Source organism: Coptis chinensis, chromosome 2 (genome assembly GCF_015680905.1).
Source record: "Coptis chinensis isolate HL-2020 chromosome 2, ASM1568090v1, whole genome shotgun sequence".
NCBI lineage: Eukaryota > Viridiplantae > Streptophyta > Magnoliopsida > Ranunculales > Ranunculaceae > Coptis > Coptis chinensis.
This window is the reverse complement of record NC_141457.1, coordinates 78,384,511-78,408,841: the sequence shown is the minus strand read 5'-3', so window position 1 is coordinate 78,408,841 and position 24,331 is coordinate 78,384,511. Positions and strand designations below refer to the sequence as shown.

The 24,331-nt window shown below is 35.1% G+C and overlaps 2 protein-coding genes and 3 long non-coding RNA genes across 5 annotated transcripts; 4 read left to right on the top strand and 1 right to left on the bottom strand.

The window, feature by feature from the left end:
- Positions 1–4,023: 4,023 nt before the first annotated feature.
- LOC147518027 (uncharacterized) lies at positions 4,024–7,101 on the top strand. Its single transcript, XR_015213984.1, has 3 exons — positions 4,024–4,061; positions 5,977–6,103; positions 6,969–7,101. It is a non-coding gene; the product is annotated as an uncharacterized LOC147518027 (long non-coding RNA).
- Positions 7,102–9,427: 2,326 nt separating this feature from the next.
- Positions 9,428–9,990, top strand: LOC147518026 (uncharacterized). The gene is made up of 3 exons (XR_015213983.1): positions 9,428–9,587; positions 9,667–9,778; positions 9,900–9,990. It is a non-coding gene; the product is annotated as an uncharacterized LOC147518026 (long non-coding RNA).
- A 2,823-nt stretch (positions 9,991–12,813) lies between these two features.
- On the top strand, positions 12,814–13,613 carry LOC147518025 (uncharacterized). The gene is made up of 2 exons (XR_015213982.1): positions 12,814–12,867; positions 12,983–13,613. It is a non-coding gene; the product is annotated as an uncharacterized LOC147518025 (long non-coding RNA).
- Positions 13,614–16,922: 3,309 nt separating this feature from the next.
- LOC147518024 (uncharacterized) lies at positions 16,923–18,743 on the bottom strand. Its single transcript, XM_086593784.1, has 2 exons — positions 17,522–18,743; positions 16,923–17,119 (listed from the first exon to the last, which is right to left on the bottom strand). Exons 1-2 carry the CDS (start codon positions 18,741–18,743, stop codon positions 16,923–16,925), a joined length of 1,419 nt encoding a protein of 472 aa, XP_086449910.1.
- Positions 18,744–19,415: 672 nt separating this feature from the next.
- Positions 19,416–24,072, top strand: LOC147518023 (RHOMBOID-like protein 10, chloroplastic). Its single transcript, XM_086593783.1, has 8 exons — positions 19,416–19,660; positions 19,868–19,874; positions 19,996–20,048; positions 20,138–20,218; positions 20,296–20,392; positions 20,594–20,660; positions 23,636–23,757; positions 23,981–24,072. Exons 1-8 carry the CDS (start codon positions 19,502–19,504, stop codon positions 24,070–24,072), a joined length of 678 nt encoding a protein of 225 aa, XP_086449909.1. The 5' UTR covers positions 19,416–19,501.
- The last annotated feature ends 259 nt before the right edge of the window (positions 24,073–24,331 follow it).

Sequence of the window (24,331 nt, the reverse complement as noted above, 5' to 3'; positions counted from 1 at the left end):
AACGGTACGTATTTATTCCTTTCTTTATAGGAGACTTAATTGTTGAACTTACTCTCAGATACCATTTTTGGCTATTACCTATGTGTTTAGAGATGAAGATGAGCAAGAAGACAATGAAGAAATGGTTTAATTCAATCTGGCTGCAGAGGAAGAGGAAGATGTTGAAAGAATTAAGGAAGAGAGCAGAAAAAGAAAGGAAGCCATCCTTGAAAAATATAGACAACAACAAATTTGAGAAACGGGATGAACGCATTCAAGAGTCGAGGGAATAGGTGTGTCTTAATTATGTTAAGTTCCTTTTTTTTTTATCTATCTTACTTGGAAGTCAATTTTTGTGATGACACGTCTTTCTTCCCTAAATCACTTGATGCTTTCGTGCAGTTGTCATCTGTTGCTTGGTGAAGTTGAAGACGCATTGAAATATTTCAAGAATTCTTTACCACCAGGAGCTGATCTGTGCTTGGATCATAAATTGGTAATAGAAGCTTCTAACGGTCTGCAGAAAGCGCAGGTATGTGCATCCGTCTTTCGTGAGTTTAATCTTTCATTTTCATATATTTGTGATGCTGACATCCAAACTTTTAACTAGATAAAAACTTTTGGTCTTCTAATATCTAGGGAGGCTACTTTCTTGAGTATAAAATAAAAACAGAATAGCAGAACAAATGAACATTGAAACATAAAGCCTAATTGCAAAGCAATTATGCTTCTTCAACAATTTTTCTTTGAATTTTTTTTATACAAGAAGAGATCATCAAAGCTCATTTTGCTAATTGGATATCTTGACATACAACAGTGTCACTTAATAAATTTTTCTTTGAAATCTTTTCTTTTGTAAAGAATGAATATCTTGATCAAGTCATAGATCACATTGCACAATTCAAGTTAGCAAGCATTTTCACTCTGTAATAACTCACCCTGTTATACTGATAGCTATGATAAGCTTTTATCTGATTTTCCGTTTTCACATTGCGAAAGCTTGACGAGTCTCAGTTAAACTGAAGGAAGGTTTAGTCTTTGAGCAAGAAGCTGAAGGCAATAAACTAGAAGAAGACTAAGAACCTATTTTACTATCTGCACATCAAAACATATAGAATCACATTCGCTCGCATCGGGCTTTTCATACTTTATTTTGCTTGCTGTATAGTTTACCTGATCATATCTTTTGTGTACAAATGTAGTGACACATCTTTGGTTTCTTCCTTTTTAACTGGTAGCAAGTAGGTCAGTGTCTTAATCGTTGTGCTGAGCTTTTGCATAGAAGAACATCGGATGATGCGGAAGGTGCTTTGCAACTATTTGCCAAGGTGCTTTTAATAAGTCCTTATTCAGAGAGATTGATTGAGATGAAGGCAGAAGCTTTTCTGACGGTGTGTTCATATTTCATTCACTACTCAGATTCTAAATGAGAAATTAGTATACATTTACTCTTGGAATTCATTAGCCTGCTAATCATATCTATTTTACAACAAGTATATCAGTTTGCAACACTGACATATTTGTTTACTGTATCTAATAGCTACGGAAGTATGAAGAGGTGATTCAGCTATGTGAGCAGTCTCTTGATTCTGCAGATAAAAATTCTTCTTCAACAAGTGCAGATCATTCTGAAAGCATAAAGAACTGTCCTACAAGGTTATGAAGGCTGCAGCAATCCCTTTTCCAGCATTCTGAGGCTATCCACGTCATATGGGGATTACGAAAAAAGTGGAGAAAAAAGAAGAAGTTTAACTCAACTCCACAAAATTCGACTTTCTTCTTAACGTAGAAAACCCAAACAAACACTATTCTATAACCCACCGTACCTCTTCCTAAAATTTGAATTACGAACCAGAAGTAGTTAATGAATTGAAGAAGATTCGGATCCAAACAAGATCGAATCAAACGGGATTGAAAAAACGGAGCGTTCTGAGATCCGTAAAGACGAAGGAAGCCGAACATTTACGATGTGTGAATTGCTGAATGAGTTGAAGGAAGATGGTAATAATGGTGAGTTTCTCACTACGGTTAATGCTTTTGAAATTGAAAGTCGTGATGCCACCTCTCCACACAGGTTCCTTTTCTAATTAGATTTTTGCATCTTCAATTCCATTCAAATATTTGAGCATTATGAACACCATTTTTTTTGTGATTGCTTTATATATGTTGTGTCATGTTATAATAGTTGGTTTTAGATTTCGTTTCAGTCAAGATAACAATCACCAACAATATATGGTCCAAAATAACGTGGCCATGGATCTGATCAACAGTGTAACGGGTGTGGATGAGGAAGGTCGCTCTCTCCAATGTATTCTTACTTTTGCTGCTAAAAGGTATGTTATTTTCAGTTTTCACCATATTCTTCTCAAAGAAAATAGTGCTCCTTCTACATACTTTCCCATATTCGTTTACTTAGTGCTCCTTGATTCATATTACTTCACCCAGGCCACAACTTCAAAACATATGAAACAACCTCTTTTTTCTCCTATTTAAATATTTAAAATGTGCTTTAGTTTATGCTGATAATTGATTGTTTAGTGTAGATATATATATATAACAACAGTCCTTTTTCAAGCTCATTGAGGCTGTCCACGTGGACATGGGGTTTAGGTGTGAACCCTTCGAAAAGAGACCAACTCTGATGTATTTTACTTATTTTGGAAACAAAAACCAAGAACGCAACAACACTACCTAATCTACCCTATCGTCTCAACACTTATCTTCTCGGTCGATAAACAAACTATTAACACAAATATTAGGGACAGTCAATCACACAAATATTTAGAAGTTTTGGTTTTTTGCAAGTTCCCAATTGAAAAACGAGGTTTGGGTTTAAGAAGTTAGGGTTTGATTTAATCGAGGGTCTTCTTCATGAATTTCGCAAGGAATGAAGTCATCCATGAGGGTTTTGGTTTATCATCCATGTTTTTCAATTGAATTGAATTTGCTGTTGTTTATATCTGAAACCTTATACTTATGATACCTCCTCCACAAACATGATTGCCAGCAACTGAACTTGCAATAATGTTGGGGAATGTCACCGTAAGTTATTCTAGGATTTATCAATCTTGGCAATGAAGCTATTTTTCGCCAATGGTCATATTCAGTCAGTGTTCTAGGTTTGGAAACCTTAGGTCAGTTATTTTTTTTAGTTATTTTTATTGGTTATTATCTATTGAAATTATTTGATTAGTTTACGAATTGAGCGATGGCTTGAAGGTACGATTTTTTATTTTCAGTTATTATATAATGTCCAGTGGTCCTGTTTTACTTTTCGTGCGAGTCAATATGTTTTTCTATACTCTCTACATGGGTGCTACGTTATATTTATACGGTTCTGGAAGTTAGAAAACTTGAAGGATTGAAACTATAGTTTAATATATTAGAGCTAGACAAATGAAAGGTGGTTACTGTGTTTTCTATTAGTATAATGTGAAATTTGAGTACATCTATTCCTGCGATAGAGTACAATAATCACAAGACATAGATGCATTTATAAGAATTGGTGGTGCATATATAGGTTATTGATATAGTTTCTCAAGTTTTGGAACTTGATAGGTTGAGCTAGGGTATGGTAATATTAGGAACATGTTAAGTTGCTAAGTTGTTTGTATAGGTTATGAAATAAATAAATTTGGACTAATGCACTAGATTACATTGAATCTCTCACTATGCACATTAAGAAGTTAACATGTATGATCAACTTGAATTGATTCCACGACTTCTTTCTCGAATGATCGTCAAAGTCTAATGTAAACAATATCCCTAGAAACTTTTGCTATTATTTTCTATCTTAGGAGATTTTGGTTGCTCAAGAAAACCTTTTGATTTTCTAGAAGTACATCCAAGCTAGAAGTTTCTAATTTTCTTTTTTCCATCTTATGAGAGCGTATATCAATTATTTGAATGGGTTCAAAACTTATTTTGTTACTGGTAGCTTATTGTATTGTGATTAATTAGGCCTTAGATATTTACATAACCAATCTATATTATATTGTTTTACCCTTGACCCTTTCTTTTGCAGCTGATCTGTTGTAACCGATAAGGTTTTAAGATGCAATTCTAAACTTCTTTTGTTAACGGTAGGTTACTGATTTATTATGTTGTAGCATTTCCCTTTTGCTTGAGGCCAAATTATCTCTTTATCTAAATGGATGAATTTCAGATGCGAATATTATCTACCATTGTCATTAAAACAATGGTGATGTGGTTTTTCTAATGTTTCTCTACTTCAGCCCTAATACACCTCAGTATGTAGTTCATTTTTTTTTTCAGTAGTGCACATTCATATAATTGTTTGAGTCATTCTATCGGTTATGTGGCTGGATTTTTTTTTTCTTAGCTACGCCCAATTTCAGATATATATTGCCCACATTTGTTGTATTTGGTTCACTTTGATTACCTAGCTAGCTGTGTTAAGAAATTAGTTTCCATTCATACAAGCTTCTTCTTGCTTAGTTATTTTCTATTCGAATTATCTGTTTTCAATAGAGTATGCTTGCTTGGTGATTGCGCCTTTTAATATTTAAGCTTTTCTTGAGAAACTTAATTTTTTTTTTCGGGCTGCATACAAAAGTAATGATAGATTCATAATCTTATAATCCTATTTTATCCTTTGTTTTCCTTTTTTTTTTTATAAATGGAATAAATTTTATATATTTTTCTTCTCATGATTTTCTGTCATAATGTGGTTTGTCCTTTATAATTAAACATTTCTCTTATTGTTATGTTAGAGTTTTTTGTTTCCTTAAGCTAATAAACATTGCTAAATTGTTATAAAATAGGTAAGATAGAGTTTGCTTATGTCTTGATAATCTATCGAGAAAATCCACTTTTTGGTCATTTTATTGATGAACACTACAAATTATAGTAATTTAAAAACCATAGCCTCGACTGAATAGATTTGCTAAAACAATATGTTGCTTTTGCTAGAGGAATCATTAACGAATACCAAAATCAGTATTTTACACGCCTTTGACCTAAGACACCATATTACAAGTATAGTTCGTAAGCTACCATTGGAAGGTAGTGTTCTTCATGCTTAGATTTTTGTGTGCATATCTTGCAGTCAAGAAACCTACTATCTTCAAGAAACCTACTATCTACAATTAATCTGAAAGGACATAATGGGAGCTTATTTCTACTTGCGGAGGTGTTCCCTATCACCAGACCACTAATTTATGCTCTCTTAGTAAGGTTTTATTCCAGTAATGAAGATTGTAAATGCAAATGATCACGAATTGCTTATCCTGGTAAATTTTGGTTTTTAAATGCATTACATTGATGACTCTTTATTTGTTGTAGTAATGTTTCCCTTGCCTTTTTCTAGATCATTTATATGTTTCTAGATTGCAAAACAAATCTCTGATGTTGTAACTGAGTCTCAATTTGCCTTTTGGGTTGTTGTTAGTGCTTATTTGGTAGATCTGGGAAGTGGGATCTTGCATTTTGTGGAATTAGAGTCCTTTGTTACAGAATCATAACTATTGGCCTTGAAAACCATCAACCATTTAGTTGACAGAAGTACTGAATTCATCATTGATAGTGGTCTTGATGATGTTGTAGTTTAATATCTCACTTCTAATTTATAATATGATTATGTAGAAAGTTTTACACCAGACTCTTCGCGGTGTTGCTCATTCTCAAAGTCTTTATGCCCGTTTTTATTCCTAATGATTTGTTCTCATTTGTTTCAATCATAATATTGTTACTAGGTGTTCCATAATGCAAAGGCCTATGTGACATTTGAGGACTAATATTTCTAAGTAGCAATCTGCCCTTAAGCAAGGAACCTAGCGTGCTTAGTGGTGATCATGGAAGTCCTTGCTGAATTGGTAAATGTTTGTTGTTTACAAGTGGTTAGAATTTGGAAGTCATTTATGTTACTCTTAATGGAGTTGAATGTATATGTAATTGTTAATTTGTACCCGAATTCTATAAATGTCTCCACAAAGGATTTTTAGAATCCTAATAACGTTATTCTCTCTCCCTCTGCAGCGATCACTCCATTTTCAAAATCTCCCATCTAATCAAGGACTATCATTATCTTCAGAGACCTTCTCTAAATTCTTAACCTGCCTTGCTAAAGATTGGTTCTGAAAAGGTTGAGAATGAGCTCCATTAGGTAAGAATCCATCAAAGTTTTCATTCATGTGATACACTATTTTTCTGATGTCAACTAAAATTGACATCAGAAAGTTGAGATTGATAACTTCTAAATTTGCTAATTGGATATTTATGTTTAGTTTTTTGTGATTCAACTCTGCGTTATGATATTTTAGACAAACTAATGAAGATTCCAAAAGTAAGTTGAGAGGAGTGCATAGAATATATCAAATTGTAATAAACACATTGTATTAATATGTAACTAAAGGTTTATATTCGTAGTTAACATCGATCAAATTCTTCCAATTCTCTCCTTTTTATTAGCAGCAGACTTTGTGACGCCTTTGCGACCGTTGAAATCAAACAATTAAATGTTTGATGATTAATTACTATTGTAAATCGCAGATTCTTTACCTTTGTGTTATGTTAAGTTCTCTTACCTTTTGTTTTGTTTGTGTTAGTTGGCAACTTGGCATTAAGTTGACAATCACATAAATGGGGTTTTCTATGGGTACTCAGAATCTCGCCAGTTCTTTATCTTTGCAGTATGTTCTTTAAGCCATTGTGATCATGTTATTATTTTCACCAATTCATGGTGTCATGAGTTTTATGGGGTTGTAGTTTGACAATCACCTTCTTGGCTTTTTATTGGCAGTTGGAGTCATAAGAAAATATATAGTTGAATTTTAGAACTTTGGACCAATCACAACATTAAAAATTAAAAACAAATAACCGAAATAACCAAATCTTAATTAAGCATTGCAGCATTAGCATATAGTATGTAGATATTTCACTATGTCCCTTAAACTAACTTTCTCATTTTGATTCCTATGCATCTATTTATATATCTAGCTTAACTAACTTGCTGTATATCTCTTTGATAGCCCAGAGCTTCAGAAGGCGTTAGACTTCTAGGCAACAATGCATTTTCTAGGTGGACCGAGGAGTGAAAGTAAGTCTTCATGGACAAGGTGGAGGCAGTTGAGTCTACTCAAAATGGGTGCATTGGCGAAAGCCTACAGGCTAGGTTCCCTTTGAGGTTGATGGGCATTCGCGCATTGTAAGCCTTTGGTGTGAGTTTGCCTTAACCTTCTAAATATTTCAAAAAACAAAAAAAAACAATGCATTTTTATTAATCAGGCATAACTAGAGAGATTAACTTATTCCTATATCCAAATATACTACTCTGTCATAAATGGAATGATAATCCCATATATGAGTTTCTGTAGTACAATATATGTTGTAAAAGTTTAGACTGATTCTGAATACTGTATTTTAAGTAATTGTAGTTCAATGTATGCGTAAGCTAGGTTAACCCATGGCAAAAAGGATGTATATGCTGCCAACATGGACATGAAGATAGACCAGCGATGCTTACATATTTGCTTTTTTCAATGCATAAATGTCCTTGGTCTCCATAAACTAAGAATTTCATATACATTGCTCAGAACTCAAATTTGTGTACAACTAATTTAACTCTAATGCTATGAGGATGAGAAGGCAGATTGTAGCACTTCTTGAGGTACATAATGAATATGGTGTAGGGATTATAAATAGGATAAAGACACAGTCGCTTGATAAAATGATCCAATTGCAACAACAGACCCGTTAAAGTAGAAAACCTAACAAGAGCTTTAAGCCTAACAAGAGCTTTAAGTGAATGGAGAGTTTGGAGTCTTTCAAAAACAAAAAAGGATACTCCTTATATATTATAAGTATACAAGAAAGACAACAAGATTTCATCATAAAGAAACTAATCTATTTATTCATTCCTAAATTCAATATATATGTAATATGTCTAAATGCTACATTATAATTATAATTATGTTACATTAAAAAAAAAAAACACTTTATACTCATGTATGTATTGATTTTTTTAAAAAAAAATTACATTGTATGATAAATTCAAATAAGATTATGTTAATGATAATTAATTAATGAACCAATTATAATTGAGCTTTTTCTAATCAATATCATTAAACACAACCCGTTCGTAGGACGGGTTCGAAAACTAGTATATATATAATAGCAGTACTTTTCCTGGTCTGTGAGGGTGTCCACGTCGGCAAATTTTAAGTGCCCTCTTTACTCACGAGAAATCAGGAGCAACCCCGCAATTTAAACCCCGCGATTTAAAGTTCGAAAAATCAGGATAACTAAATAACCCCACGAGTCCCCAAATCCTTCTTTTCTCCACCTCTAAAGAGAAGTTGAGTACTTCTAAAATCTCCACCTCTAAGGAGAAGTTGAGTACTTCTGAAGACATTTCAGAACGGGCTGCAGGCAAGGGAAGCTTTAGCTATAGCCATTTCTTTGCAATTGGCCTATTCCGTTTTCTTGAGTTGGCAAATGCAACAGAGCCTACCGTCTTAGAAAAGGTTAGATCTCTTGCTTTCTTCTAAGCAATTTGAACAACTTATGGTTTTGATGTTATTGATTAAACTTACACTTATTCTCCTAGAGAATAACTTTATCAGTTATCACTCTGATATCTTAGTTTTAACTTCATGGCACATATTTATCAGGTGGCCAGTGAAAGTCTCATTAATTTCCTGAAAGGCAACACATTTTTGGTGTTTATTCTTCCTGCTTTTTGTTTTGTTCTCTCACATGCATCAGTGTGAAAAAAAAAAATGTTCGTTGATGGCCACATAAAAAGAATTTTGAACTTCATGGCAATCCGTTGATGCTTCTCTGAGGTGATGTCCATGTTGGACTGGGATGTAAGGAGGTTATCCCGTGAAATTACTGTACAAAGAAATAATTGATCAAACAAAAAGGCTTTAATTGAGAAGAGTTGACTGAGTGATTTTAACTTACTGATATTCATCCTTGTGGGAGATGAGTCCTCAAGCAACATAGATAAAGGTTGCAGATTTTCACTTTTATTGCATGTTTCTTTCACCCGTATCTCAGTTTCTTCAACAATACATTCTATTTGCATAGCGTCAGTAATTTCTCTGCATGTAGCTTCATGTTCAAGACCTATAAAGTGCCACAGATGTCAGTATTAGATCGTAATGTGTTCAGGCGTAACAAGACACGGAATGCAAAATACATTTAGAAATCTTTATATATATATAATAGCAGTCCCTTTTCCTTTTCTATGAGAGTGTCCACGTAGGCAAATTTTAAGTACCCACTTTACTCACGCGAAATCAGGAGAGGGAAAACTACTCCGCAAATAAGATTCTAAACCCCACGAGTCCCCCAAAACCTTCTTTCTCCGCCTCCTTACCTAGGAACAAAAACGTTAAATGCATATTTAATCACCCTGTTTATGGTGATGCCTATACCATGAACATCCTGGAACTAGCAGGTGCATTTATTTGCGATGCCAAACATGGGTGGTTGGTAATGTCACAGCCTAAGCTTTTAGATGAGAAACAAACTACTATATATAAGAGAGCGGTTGACAAGAACTATCACTTAAAGATGAAAGCTTCAAAATTTATCTTTAGCGAAATAAGTTAGAAATTCCCCATCATGCCATTTATTGCAAGGTTAGCAAACTTCTTATTAATTTTGTGGTAGAGTTATTCTTGCTGTGTTTTGAGTTTTGTATTCTTTTCCTTGACCAAGGTTTTGCAATTTCCAATCAGGGCTTTGGAAGAGAAGTGAGCTCGCTTGGGATTGGTTGAATGTGTGAACCATGACCTTTTGCAGCCATATCCTGTTCTTCAAGAGAAACCTGGTAAGTGTGAAAAGATAGATTGAGGTGATGGCATGAAAAGATAGATTGAGGTGATGAGCATGGTTCTGCACAACTATTATACATTTCAAACACACTTGAAGCTTTTTGTGTCTTCTTTCAGGTGACTTTGTTGCCCATATAAAATTCAGTGTTGTTAATGCCAAATGGGTCGATCAGATTACATCTCATGCTCTGCAGGAGTTCTGACCCACTAAGGCGGTGGATTTAATGACCCGTAAATCAAGGCAAGGCCATCTCTGGGGACAAAGATCAAGAAGAAAGGTGGTGGCAAGAAGAAGAAAGGTGAGATAAAACTCTAAACCTTTCAAAGAACTGAAATTTCTAGCATTCAAAAGAGCTAGCAGTGTTTCCTCGATCCACTCCACCAAATTTAGGATATAATTATGGTGGAAATGGATAAAGGGATAATTGTGTAGTTTTTCATCATGTTCAGCCTATGAATTCTCATAATTTTTTGCATCAGTCAAGTCTCAATAACAATTTGAAAAAGTGTTTGTGTGGCAGGTAAGAAGGGTGACAAGGACGGTGAGGCCGACACTATCCATGTTTTATAGGGTTAACATTGTAGGTTCATAGAACACTTTGTTAGACTTGAGTGGAGCACATTACCTCTACCAGTGTTACATTCAAGGATCAATTGATTTCATTTTTGGTAATGCAAGATCACTCTATGAGGTAAGGTCCCAAACCTTCATATGACTGAAAAATTTAAATGCATATCTCATATCTCAGTGTTGTATTATCCCAAATCCTTTTCCAATGCTCATCATCAATGTTGGTAATGGTTTTAGGTTTATCCGACATTGCAAGTGGATAGATATAGTTGAAATGGGTAAGAAGTATGGAGAATATTAAGCATTAATTACTGTGACAATGGCTATTGGATGCTTCTTACACGAACAATTCAAGCAATTAGTTAATTGTTTATCGATAGCGAGATCGAAACCAGTTAGTAAAGAATGCACATCACTCCTGTAAGTGAGTTTTTATTTAAATTTCTTATCAGTATTTGTATATCTATACAAGATGGGTTATTCAACTTCGATTTATTTTTACTATGCCTTGGAATGCTTTCTTTAGGTATTACGAAGTTGGAAACCTACCATTACCAAATATTTTTATACAAAAACATATCATTTTAACACCAAATCGTTTGATTTATGGTGTCTAGGTCTAGGAAAAGTATGCGCGTCATTATTATATATTATTGAATTAGTTTCCACGTTACATGTTAGCCTGAGGTGGCACCATTGGACTCTTCTCTTTAACTGAATGTTTGTTTTAATGCCTAAGCATCACAAGTAGTTTTACCGAGTACTTGCCTGATTTACTTGAGAAATCAGCAATTTTAGGACATTATGAACAAATTTTTTTGTATTTCGTTCTTATGTAAGTGAGGCTTCGAGAAGAGGTGTTAAAGTTGTTCATAAGTACATGGGAATTTCTGCAAATTGGTGCATAGACGCGCTTAAATGCTTAGCACTCTAACTTAAATCATTCATTTTGAATAGATTTAATGCCTTTTGTGATTTCCTTGAGTTGGAGCTGGACAATTGTTTGATAAGTTACAAGGCTTGGATCTTTTATTTATCTTAAGTGATTGTAAATCATCAAAACTCATATCCATTTTTTGCTGATTTGTGTGCTTCATATTGGTCTTTTTAACTACAAATAAGAACTACACGTAGTTTTCATTATCAATTACCCAGTGAACTTTCCTCCAGTTTTGTTTTTTTGATAAGACCGACAACAACTAGAACATGAGCAAGATGGCCATGTACAGTGGCAGCACTTTGGGTTCCACTTAAAACAAGAGCAAGATAGACAAGTACAGTGGCAGCATGCTCGAGTATGCTTAGAGTAAGAGTAGGATAGCCATGTACAGTAGGAGCACATGCTCGGCAAGAACTAGAACAATTCTGGATTGCCGTGAACGCCTCTCCTTTCGGCAAAACACAAAGGTATTTTCCTCTTGGTTGAAGCTCTGTTGGAGTTAGACCAACTTTAAAACTATGTTGGAGTTAGACCAACTTGGTTGAAGCTTTGATAGATCACCTAATGTAGCTAGTTGCAAAAAACCCTTTAGCATAGCTCACGTTATATCGAGTTTAAACACAATACTATGCAAGCGGGGGAATCGAATCAACCCGAACTTATAATAGGCGTAGTGGGGGTGTAAACAATTTGGTTTTTTTATGAACAGGGAAAAGTCTATAGGGGACAGTTGGAAGTCCATTTTATATAGCCCCTGAGGTATTAGCCGGGGGCTATAACCAAGCTGCTGATGTTTGGAGTGCTGGGGTTATTCTTTACATTCTTCTCAGTGGGATGCCACCATTTTGGGGGAAGACTAAGTTGAGGATTTTCGATTCTATGAGGGCTGCCAATTTGCAGTTTCCATCTAATCACATATCTGCATCCGCCAAGGACTTGATCACTGGAATGCTCAGATCGATCCCACCCAACGCGTCTCCGCTTTGCCGAAAGTTCTAGGTATGTCATGTCTTAACGCCTATTACGATGTAGTAGTATCTGTTATAGTGGATTCATATCTTAGATTCTGAAATTCTACTTTGGATTCCAAGAGAATTGAACTTGCTTACCTGTATTTAGTTTTTCACCTCTTGCACGAAGTAATCAAATGAATATCTATCTGTAAGAACTTCACTTGGACTATAGTGAATTAGTGATTGTTTGATTGACCTTCATTTTGGTATCTTCTCTCCTATGTGTTAGGCCGATTGGTCCTTCATTTAGTCATTTTTAATCAATACTAAAAAATATACTTTGCCTTCTTATACTAAAAAATAGACGAACAAATTAAAGAGAAACAACCAATTACTACGGTATAAGACAATTTGACATCTTATTCGTTCGAACTTATATTTCCATTGGTTTTGTGTTTTTAAACATAGTGTTTGCTTCTTGGATTATCAAGTTCTTATACACTTGCGTTTTCAGTATCACATTTTTTTATTCATAGACCGTTTAATTTTATTCTGTTGTCAATGATGATATTGTAGCGAGGATTGAGGACCGTATTTCTGGGTGGATTTTTCTTCCTAAAGGTATTGTGCTTTTGTCAGTCTCTTCAGATTCTAGGCCTCAATTTCATCTTGTTATATCGTTGTTGCCTTTGATCGTGTACATGTACATATGAAAAGATGTTCGTATACTTTACAGAGAATAGTGAGGCTGTGCAAATTATGCATTATGTTCATGAAGATACTAGAGAGTGTCTTGATTACTATGGCGATAAAGCTAGACTGGGATTTGACGAGTCATTGATGGCAACAGTAGTGTTGTATCTATCAAATGTCTCTCATGGTGGCGAGACTCTCTTCCGTAAACCAGAGGTATGTGATTGGAAGGATATTCCTCAACACTACTATTTACTTATTGGCTATTATTCCAATTATAATTTCTGAATGGCACAATCTGTATATTCTGTGGTCAGTCTAAAAACAGCCAACCGAAGGAAGATACATGGTCTGAGTGTGCAAAGACAGGTTATGCCGTCAAACCACTTAAAGGGAATGCTCTTCTCGATGTGCCACTAAATACTTCTACCTAAGGGCTATTGACAGAACGAAGATCTCATTGAAATCAGACAGGGACGAATGCACTGATGAAGAAGATAGTTGTCCAGATTGGGCTGCCTAAGGAGAATGCAATAGGAATCCCATATACATGATAGGTATTCCTCATTATTACGGAACCTTTCTTCTGCGTCCAAAACCTTCGTCTCATGTTTTTAAGAGTGAACTTTTTTTTGTAATTGCACTATTAGTAAATTAAGTATTTATTTGCCTTCTATCACAGACCACATTCCACATTTGTCTATGATGGTTTTCAAATATTAAACCATGAAGAGGAGTACCTGATTATTATGCTCATTCTTTCGAAACCCATATCAGACTTATTGAATATCTGATTTCCTATTTCTGTTTGTTTGTGTGATTGCCCTCATTAGTCTGGAACGTGGATACCAATTATTATTATGCTCTTCGAAAGAATGCTGCTAGAGACAACTAAAGAATTTGGAAGGTCAACTTGCCTTATGAGTGGAAAGTTTTCCTATGGCAATTCAAGGCTAGAGTTGTGTCTACAACAGACCGCTTTACTTCTCATAGCTATCATCGATAATGCTTGCTACTGAGAAATTTAGAAGATACATTCGTCATTTCAACCACTATTTATGGATATTAAAGAGATTTGTAGTCAATCAAGAGAGTTAACATTAACTATTTTATTCTAATCTCCTTCTTAAGCATTTTCTATTTTTCTGCCTTTGCTGATGATGGCAAGGTAACACTTTTCTTTGTCCTCCACTCCTCCCTAATAAGCCATTTGGTTTTTCCTTTTTTATTGACACACTGGGTAAGAGGCTATATGAAGGGTGCGACCAGGCTTACATCCTCAAATTCAATAGGGAGACAACCATATGTAGACTGCCTAGTAAACCACAATTGTTAAAAGGGAAAATTGCTGCAGATTAGAAGACTGTAGCAGTTGTAGGAGGTGTCATTGTTGATAGTGCTTACACGTCAATAGGGGTATTACAAAAAAAGAGGAGAAAAAATGTGAAAAAAATGAGAAAAACTTGCTGAGAGAAAAACGGCTTCAACTCAAAATGGAAGCCCAACAAAACCCACGACTAAAAACTTAAAAACTAAAAAAACCATACTTATTCAAACCCAGACGAAACTCTATTATCTCAAATCCAAACCCTGTGCTAATTGATTCCCCACCTGAAATCAAAACTCTATTCATTGTTGATCAACACAATACGTACATTTCTGATCGTTTAAAGAGTAATTTTTATTTTTTTAGGTCTTTGTACGGGTTTTCTTTATATGAAAATCGCCATTCTAAAATTTTGTTTGTATGGGTTTTCTTTATATGAAAGTACACTTATGAATTCATTTTTTTTATTACATTCGGGTGTATTTGGGGCTTTCTAGCTTCCCATCTTCGCATTGCTCGGTGTTTGAGAATATCTCGGCAACACTATTTATTTTGATGGATTTTAGAAAATGGTTGTTAGGATATTGTCATTATTGTTGAGAGTCATAGTTTGTTTGATCTGTAACAGGTCTAATATTCTTCTCCAATACTATCGATGTTTATCATTTGAAATTTGGTTATACTGCTACGTTGTTTAATTTACCGTTTTACCACTGGCGAGAATAGTTGATGAACACGGATGAAAATTTATTTCAGGCAGTATTCTTACAAATCATGGAATCCTATGGGATCTTATACAAGGAGGACTGGAGCATGCTCAAATATCATAGGAAGCTTAAACTCATTCGACGTGGAATCCTATGGGATCTTATAGAAAGGTGTTGTTCCTCGCGGCAGATGAGTGTGTAGCAAATATTAAGCGGCAGTGAATCGAAATATGTCAAGATGTTTTTTTTTTTTGGTTGAAAATGTAATATGACTTTAGAAACTTTTGTTGCAAGTCTTGAGATTGCATATTTTTTTTTGTCAGTTGAACAAAGAATTGTCTATCTAATGGTGATCATATTGTAATGCTTCTTATCAATTTTGTTTATTGTGTATACAGATTCAAAGTCTTAAGGTTCCGAAGTCATTCTACTTATTATGTAAATTCGATTTTGAAAATTAGCGATATTGGACCATCATAGATAATACGTACAAACATTTTCCACGCTATTTCATTAATTAAAAAGGTAATGGCCTTCATCCTCCTATTCCACTCACAGGTATTTGCATTTTATTTATTTTACTCTGCAGTACGACATACTTCACACATTGCAGTCAAGTTTTCAGAGTTCCTGAAAAATTGATAGGCGTTCTGGAAAGGAGTTGGAGAATGAGTTCAAGTTTTTGAACAATGGTGATGCAGGGTTTATGGAGATAGCGCATGCTATGCTCACCTCTCACCTATTCTCCTGACTCATTATTCTTCTTTATAGGTTTCGTTACTTTTAGGTAGCTGTTGCCGGAAATTCTTAGCATTTTTTCGATAACCTAGAGTGCATATTTATCTCGCGGATCGGGCTATATCAAATCTTATTCATTAGGCAAGGAAGTAGAGTAAATGTGAGATCAAGAACACTAAGATTGAATGAAGCATTATTAAATAAGCAGAACTGGGATCAACAAATATAGATAGCATAATAAAGCCATTGGCCGAGTACATAACTCATGGTTAATGTGTAAATTAGCATTTAAAATTTTTATGTCCACTCAAAATTTGACATGACTGATCATCTGGAAGTATTCTTTCTACTTTAGCATCCATATTCCATAATATTAAGATACAAAGAAAAAATATCTGAAATTATAGAAGAACCATACAGTGAAGGAAAATCGTATCATCATGAAATAAACATGTAGAAGATGATATCAACCAAAACTATAAATCATATATAGAAGCAACCATTCATATAATTTCAAACAACAGGAGGTAGCCATAACATATCTACACAACTCCAATTTAAGATGGGAGACATGACCTTATCGGGAGAGAGCATGATACGCTGTCACTGATTTTTGGTTTACTGATTTCAATTACATTCCATCTTCTTTATTTTTTCTGGTACCTATTAGATTCTGTTACACAGCAAGGGGAGGTTTCTGCTTTTCAGAAGAGGATGTTTTCGAATTTGGCACAGGTAACATCCATTTTCCATCTTTACTTATATCTTCTATGTGGTCCATGTATCTTAGAAATTAGTGTTACCATTTCCTTAAATTGTGAAGCAAGGAGCATTGGCTTCCAACTTGAAATAACAAATCGTTACAATACTACAACAGCTAGACTCTTCTAGTTTTGTCTCACCTTACACTATCGTAGATCGAGAGAGAGAGAGAGAGACCTTGGCAGATACATCTTCTCTTATATGCTATACATAAGTGTAATAAAGGTTCCCACATTAATATGTTTTTCTAAAATATTCCAAGTAGACACCGAGAAAGACCTTTGTTTTTGGACCTTCTGGAGATGGGGACTGTGTTTTGCTGTCTTTTCACCCTTTAATAAAATAAAAAAGTGCAAAGATCTTATTAGGATCACATCAAAATGTCTAAGTGAGAATGTAATTTTGGGAATTACAATATAATTGACTGGAAAAATTAACTCTTCGAACTACTAATATTCTCTGAACAAATAGTTAGAACTAACTTCAACTCTCCAAAAGCCATGTAGTTGACATCCTTGCAACCCTTTCTCTATAGCTTCAAGCTCCTGAAAAAGAACATAATTCCTTCCAGAACCACCACAAAAAGCTAAGACAACTTCACCTAGATGGTCGCTTCCAGACCACCATATCCAACCCCAGAGTAGACCTGTTTAGATTAAAGTAAACATTCTTTTACAAATTGTATCCTAGACCTACAGAAGAGACAATCAATCTAATTCCCAGGAGATGATCTGCTGCCATGCCATTGTATTATGCAAGAAATTAATATATATATATATTTAACTTGTTTTTATTTTAATCTTTTATGTGATTCATCTTGAATGTAAAATAGCTATATTAGGACATACCTTGAGTTGATATCTTCATATTGAATTGAAAACTTCTTTATACACGATGTTCTTTGTGCACCCTTTGGGTTCATTTCCGTCCTTTTTTATTAGGAATTTCAATCCCTTTCTTGAGGTGGTTCGCGAGACAACAACATATAACTGGCCATGTGTGAAAATTGGTCTTGGTAAATAAACACCAACCTTATCAAAAGTCTGACCTTGACTTTTGTTTATAGTCATAGCGAAACAAACTTTGACAGGAAACTGTTTCCTCCTGAAGACGAAAGGCCATTTTGTGTCACTTGGAGACATAATCATTCTGGGAATAAAAACTGGTTCTCCTATCTTTGTTCCAGTAATAATTGTTGCTTCTATGACTTTTGGAGCAATATTTGTCACTGTGAGTCTAGTACCATTACACAGTCCTTCACTTTGATTCATGTTTCGCATCAGCATAATAGGGACTCCACGCTTAAGCTTCAGATTGTGGTTTGGTACTCTGGAAAATTCCAAGCTGTTTAAAAATTCTGTTGGATACAGAACATCTTGTTCTGCGCACTTTCCTGGGATTGGACATAGAGAGTCTGCACTTAAGTATCTTTTTAAATCTCCAGGAATTTTTGAAACAACTGCAGAATTTATTTCGTCTACCGTGTCATTCTTCGGTGCTAGAATACTCCTCTCTTTCAAGTACTTAACTTCTGTATACTTATTCACCAAATCTGGATAAATGGTGCTGATGATATCTTCAACTGAGTTGTCACTTTCTGAAATGAGTAAGTCATCAGGTATTTTGATCCAAGTCGGCTCTATTTCTTCGTTCATCGCCTTTGCAGGTAGGTTCCCATCTCCTAAATCTAGAACCCATTTGCTAAACTCATCTACAGAACTAACAGTGTCATAGTCCATCACGTCACTCTTGAGTCTCATGTTTTCACTCAAGTGAAAAACTTGGCAGTTTTTCCAAAGTTTTGATTTGTTAATGGAAGCTTTAACAACATCAATTCTTTTACCTCTTGGTATGACTGGCAAAATTTGTCTGAAATCTCCACCCATGAGAAATGTCTTTCCACCAAAATCTCTAGTATCTGGTTTCAATAAGTCTTTCAGAGTACGGTCAAAGGCCTCAAAGCCGTTCCTATGAGTCATTGGAGCTTCGTCCCACACAATAAGGTCAGCTTTTGAAATAAGCTTGTGTAGTTTTGAACCATGAGAAATGTCACAACTTGTGGTCTCATCTGTAGGTATTATAATTTTAAACCTTGAATGCGCTGTTCGTCCACCTGGTAAAAGAAGTGATTCTATTCCCGAAGAAGCAACTGCAAGAACAATTTTACTTTCAGAATGGAGTTTTGAAATGATAGTCTTGTAGAGATATGTTTTCCCAGTTCCCCCGCTTCCGTAGACAAAAAACACCTCCTCACAAGGTCTCAACTGCATCGGTTACGCGGTTGTAAACATTTTTCTGTTCATTGTTGAGACCGTTATAGAGTTTGATATGTTCATTGTGCAACTCTAAGCAGTTGTAATCCAATTCTTCAGCAATCAATTTGTTACCATAGGATGCTTGTGAAGAAATATTGAATTTAGGAAAACCTTCAAATATCGTAAGTGTTTCCCCCCTACTTAACCATGATATTCTCAATTTCGCAAAGAGTATCATTCTTTATCGGGTCATCACTTAGCCGAGACTTTGGTTGTGGTTGGTTTTTTTCAGAGCTAAAACAAAATATCTTCACCAAGGCTTTTTCGATGATTTTCAAAAAAGTATTTCGGAGATGTAACCTCACACAGCAAGATTAAAGTGACAAAAAGTTCTCTTAAAGAAGCTGGATTTGCCCACTCGCTTGCTTGCTTCATAGCATCATTCCATTCACTATCGTCCTATAGCAAACCATATCCCTGTAATCCAAAAATGAAGGATTACATAATATAAAATGAAAAACTTGATATTAACAAATAAATTAACAGGACTTAAAGTAGACTCTTCAGGAATGCCACATCTCAGGCAGCAGAAAGCAAGTAATATTTTGCATGAAAACTGGGTGTTTTCCCTAAATGTATTTGGGGGTTCGTTTGGTGCATGATAGAGTTACTTACTATATCATTTTGCTCATGTGCATGGATTTAAGGATGCCTGGCATGAAAGAGTACTATTATTATTCAAGGGGGTTGAGTTTCTTGAATCACGTGTTTCCATGTCCAATACATGTTCATCTTGCTTCTACTACTTTGGCAAGAACGGAAGTATAAGTGGTTTTAGAGATGAGAGGAAACCATTTCTGGGGACACCTAGCAGAAATGCCAGAAAACCCTTCAATGGAAGACTATGGACTAATGTCCTCATTGCAATCAATGTCTTGTGAGTATAAAATATTTTGAAATCGGATTGTTGTACTTCTCCTATGATAAAAATTGAAGTGCACTTGGCTTTAACTTGGGATGTCTTAAAAAAAAAATTGAGAATATTTCCTGCCTTACTTTCGTTCAACCACACATGAATGAATAAATGGTGTATTATCGAAAAACCTATATTATCCACAGGAATGTATTGAATCAAATAGGTCCTATGTGTTAATCCGGATAGTGTTATTGATATAAATTTTTTATTAAGTAATGATCATTTAGGTGTACCCTTTATTTTACGGGCAATAAGGACAGTACCTTATTTGATGGTTTTCTTTGGTCAAAGCATATGTCGCACAACTTGCAAGCCATGTAAAGCTGGAGCTTTGGGGAGCTAAGGTTTGAATAAGAAAATTGGTTTGCATTTATAATTTCCTTTCTATGTACTCACTAAGATTCATAAGTATATTATGTATTTATGTCTACAGATTAACAGCCTCATTGACAAAGGACAGTTATGGAGGTTGGCCACTTCATCCTTTCTTCATTCAAATGTTGGGCACCTCATGGTCTGGTATTGAACTTGCGTACTAAATCTGTGATGTTACTATTGATTTGTTAACTTAACAGCTTTTGTTTCTTTCAGGTCAATTGTTATTCTCTGAACTCTGTTGGTCCCACCATGGAGAATATCAGGTGTCCTAGAAGATTTCTTGCAGTGTATTTTACGTCTGCAATTGCAAGTAACAACTCATATACCTAATGTAATATATATTGTTCGCCAATGTCCATACCTTGGACTACGGATGTAGACTGGCCAACTCATGGGATTGGACTTTCATAGGGTAAGGCCATGCCTATTAAAGTAAATGCGCCTGGATCATTTACATCCGTAGCAGCAAGATCAAGTTCATATTTCGATCCAATAGTTTCAAAGAGTACAGTTCTTGCAACAAGTTATTGGTTTTGCAAAGCACCCGCAGTTGGTGCTTCGGGGGCCATTTTGGAGTGGTATGTAGTCTTGATTCAGTTTTGTTGCATAATTCATACTTTGTTTTATGAGAATAGGAGATATCATTAATACGATGAGAATATATAATTTGTTGTCAAATGACATATAACTTTAATAATAATGTTAGACTTTTATTGGAATATAATAATGGTCGAGAGGGATCTTGCTTAATATGTTACTTACTATATCACAAAAAGTCATTAGTAGTAGATGGACAATTGAAGTAGTTGAAAGATTACCCGACATCTTTGCTTTAAAAGTTGGATGTGGCGTTCCATTAACTGCATCGAATATCTTCATAACTCCTAGGTCCTTTAACAATATTAAGCAACATTCTTAAGTAGAACCTTTCACCGATGTAGGATGTGCATAGTAAACTCGTCAACCGATATTCCTCGTTTTTAGTAGAGTCCACTTATTATACTTTTTTCCAAACAAATTTAGTTGGGAAATCAACATACGTAAAGTGTCTGGCTAATTCATACTCTTCATTTGCCTTGAACCATTCTGTAAACTTTGTTTCGACGCTTTTTCACGACGACTACTACTTTTGGATCATCTTACTCCTTTGTAGTATACCATATTCGACCTTCAAGATAGAATGGCAACCGCCGACACTTTCGGTTTCTGTCATCAGTATATCAAAATTTAAAAGCATCCAAACTCCTTCAGAAGAAGAAAGAAATCGACATCTAAGAAGTTTGATATTTCATCAACATCCACGACAATTTGTTCCTTCAAGCATTCTTGTCGGTTACTACATTCTCAACAATCATTGCAGATGCTCTATCCTTTCCCTTGTTAATATACTTGAATAGGTACTTGATTGACCTTGCTTTGTTGCAGTGTTCAACATTTATGTGGGCTTGAAACTTCACAATCAAGTCCACATTGTGTGGAATGACCCATTTGTTATCAAGAGTTATTCGTCTTTTTGTGCGATTCGACCATTGTCGCTCCTCATATATTTGTGAAGTCATTTTTCGTCAATCGTTGTTTTGATCTGAGAATGGTTTGGATAGTGCCTAGAGCATTTTTGATTCCCATCATCGGTTTTACCATGCAAGGAGAATCGGTTTAGACCGCCACATGGACCGTGAATCATGAATTCCACAACCGCATTATCGCAACTTTGTCAGAGGGTCGGGCAATTCGGCGAGATATAACTCGTTGACTTGCGAAGGGGTGGAAGGCTTTGCTTGAGTTCTCCAAAACACAAGATATGAGCATGGGGCAAGCCTCTCTTTTGGAACTCTATTGTGTATAGAGCTGCAATTAATTGGAAGTTAGTATCAGATTTTCATACTTTAATAATATAATATTTACTAAAACTTAACAGTAAATATAAAGACTTTCCAACAAATTGTTTACAGATGCTATGTAAAGAAGTTGCAAACTAACAGAAGCAATGGAAATAAACTAAAAAGTGGACCACTTCACCACTCTTTGATTGACTGTTCCTTTTGGTATATAGGATGAATTTGTGTGTATCTATATTGAAATTTACTGCTTGATTTACTTGTAAACTTTACTGGGCCTAGGCTTTTAAAATAGGTGTCAATAGTCTTTCATATGCTGACTTGAAAGGTAATAACATAAAAATTCTGATTAGGTTGTAAGGAGAAAACTTATACTCTTATGCTTGATGATATCTTGAATGTATTTTAATGTGTTCATGACTTATTTTTTCCTCTCTTGATCTGTTTGTTTGATGTTCTTTGTGATGTTTACTATTATGTTCCCCTAGTTCATAATGAATAAAAGAGACTTTCGCAAATATTGCTCTTTGTTGGGGACTCTAAATGGGTGACATTATGAGGCGTAAAGAGCACTACTTGAGGCAAGGATCATGGTTAATCTTTCGGTCTGAAAAAGTAACTGAAATTAAGCAGGCAAGAACTAATCTCTTGTATGGCTTTTCGAAAGTATTGTTTGTAGCTTTTCTAGTATAACATCATATCCGGGACTTCTATGTCATGTCCCTATGTTAGTGGTGCAGGTGTTTATGTGAAGACTTTCCACCACGATTGGTCACCTTCAAAGAATCAAGTCTCGCCCTTATGACTCTGGTACTTTGTCTTGTAATAAAGATTTATTTGTTTGTTATGTAGAATTCTTAATACCAATTTCATGAAGCGACTCTTAAAGCTTTTAAAAGAGTTCACTTTGAGAACGAAACTAATCCTGACTCAGTGTTGAAGTTTTTTCAACAACACAGATTCACCAATACTCAAATATCAACCATGATCAGTTAATTACCGTTGCTTCTCTTGTCTGATCCTAACAAAACCCTTGAACCCAAACTTCAGTTTCTCAAAGAGGTTGGTTTTTCTGACGCTGACATAGGTAAGCTCTTTTCGAAAAGCAATACCTATCTCTTTGCCAGTTTAGAACACAATATAATCCCGTCTTTCAATTGGCTTAAGATGTTACTTCAAATAGAAAAGAATGTCGTTTCGGCAATCAGGGCTAGCAATGGTGTGGATATTCTATGTTTGGAACCTCAGAAGTTTCTAGAAACCAAAATTCAAATCTTGCGGGATCATGGTGTACCCGACTCAAATATCTTTAGATTCATTTCAATTGAATTTCAACACTTGGGTGTAAAGAACAATGATTTTAATGACGTGGTTAAGGAAGTTATTGCAATGGGAATCGGTCCATCAAGCAAGGGGTTTGCACATGCACTTTGTATAGTGTCAGCCTGTTAGGGATGACTAAGGCTAAGCGAGAAGCGAAGATGGGAATTTATAAGAGTTTTGGATGGTCGGATGAGGAAATCCTTTTGGCCTTCAGACGTCAGCCCATTTGCTTAGCTATTTTGGAGGAAAAGCTTAGGATTGGATTGGATTTTTTCATCAACAGAAAGAAGTGGGAGCCTGCATGTCTTGCCAAAGCTCCAAACATACTTGGTCTTAGCATGGAGAAGAGGATTATTCCGAAGTTAAATGTTATTGAATTTCTTATATCAAAGTGCTTACTTGAGAAAGACATGCACATTGTTAGTCCATTATTTTTCGAGTGATGCCAAGTTCATCCGTAAATATGTGGCCAAGTATGAGGGCAAAGCTCTCGAACTTTTGAAGTTGTACCAAGGTAAGCCGATCGGCGTAATTTCGTTCCAACTTTTTGTGTTTTAATATTTGAGGGACATCAGACTTGAGTTTCAGAAAGTAAATGACATTGTGGATTGTAGGATGTGAATTGATCTTAAATTGTCAACAAAGTATGCTTCATTTGTCAATTCATTATACTTTCTTGTTATGAGCAATTTGGTTACATGAAGCAAATTTCTTTTATCTATTTAATTTTCTTGTAGAATTATTAGTTCTCTTAGTTGTATTTTATTGTTTGGCAAATATGAGTGTTGCTTTAAAGGGAAATCTTGGAATGCAGAATGGTTCACATTGAAAATCCTGGATTCATTAGTGATTGTATTATTTATCGTGGTGATATTTGTTATCTAATTGTACCATAAGTCCATTACATCGGCACTAAGAATTGTCTTGGAATTTGGAAATTAATTTAGCTCGGAATAATTCATACTTGTGTACTGTTTGGTAACCTCGTTTTTTTTTTTCCAGTTTTGAGTGATGAGTGAAGTCTAGGCTTGAGTATATAGAAATAGTCTTGGAGGATTTCTGCACCTATTTGCATGTCTATCCGTGTC

Excerpts from the sequence above, each read along its gene's own strand:
- LOC147518023 (XM_086593783.1), top strand. The coding sequence starts at position 19,502 with ATGTCCAATACATGTTCATCTTGCTTCTACTACTTTGGCAAGAACGGA. Across the intron at positions 20,661-23,635 it reads TCGGGGGCCATTTTGGAGTG|TGCTTACTTGAGAAAGACAT; the intron begins GTATGTAGTCTT and ends CTTATATCAAAG. Across the intron at positions 23,758-23,980 it reads ACTTTTGAAGTTGTACCAAG|AATTATTAGTTCTCTTAGTT; the intron begins GTAAGCCGATCG and ends ATTTTCTTGTAG.
- LOC147518024 (XM_086593784.1), bottom strand. The coding sequence starts at position 18,743 with ATGCAGTTGAGACCTTGTGAGGAGGTGTTTTTTGTCTACGGAAGCGGG. Across the intron at positions 17,120-17,521 it reads GACTATAAACAAAAGTCAAG|GTCTACTCTGGGGTTGGATA; the intron begins GTCAGACTTTTG and ends TAATCTAAACAG.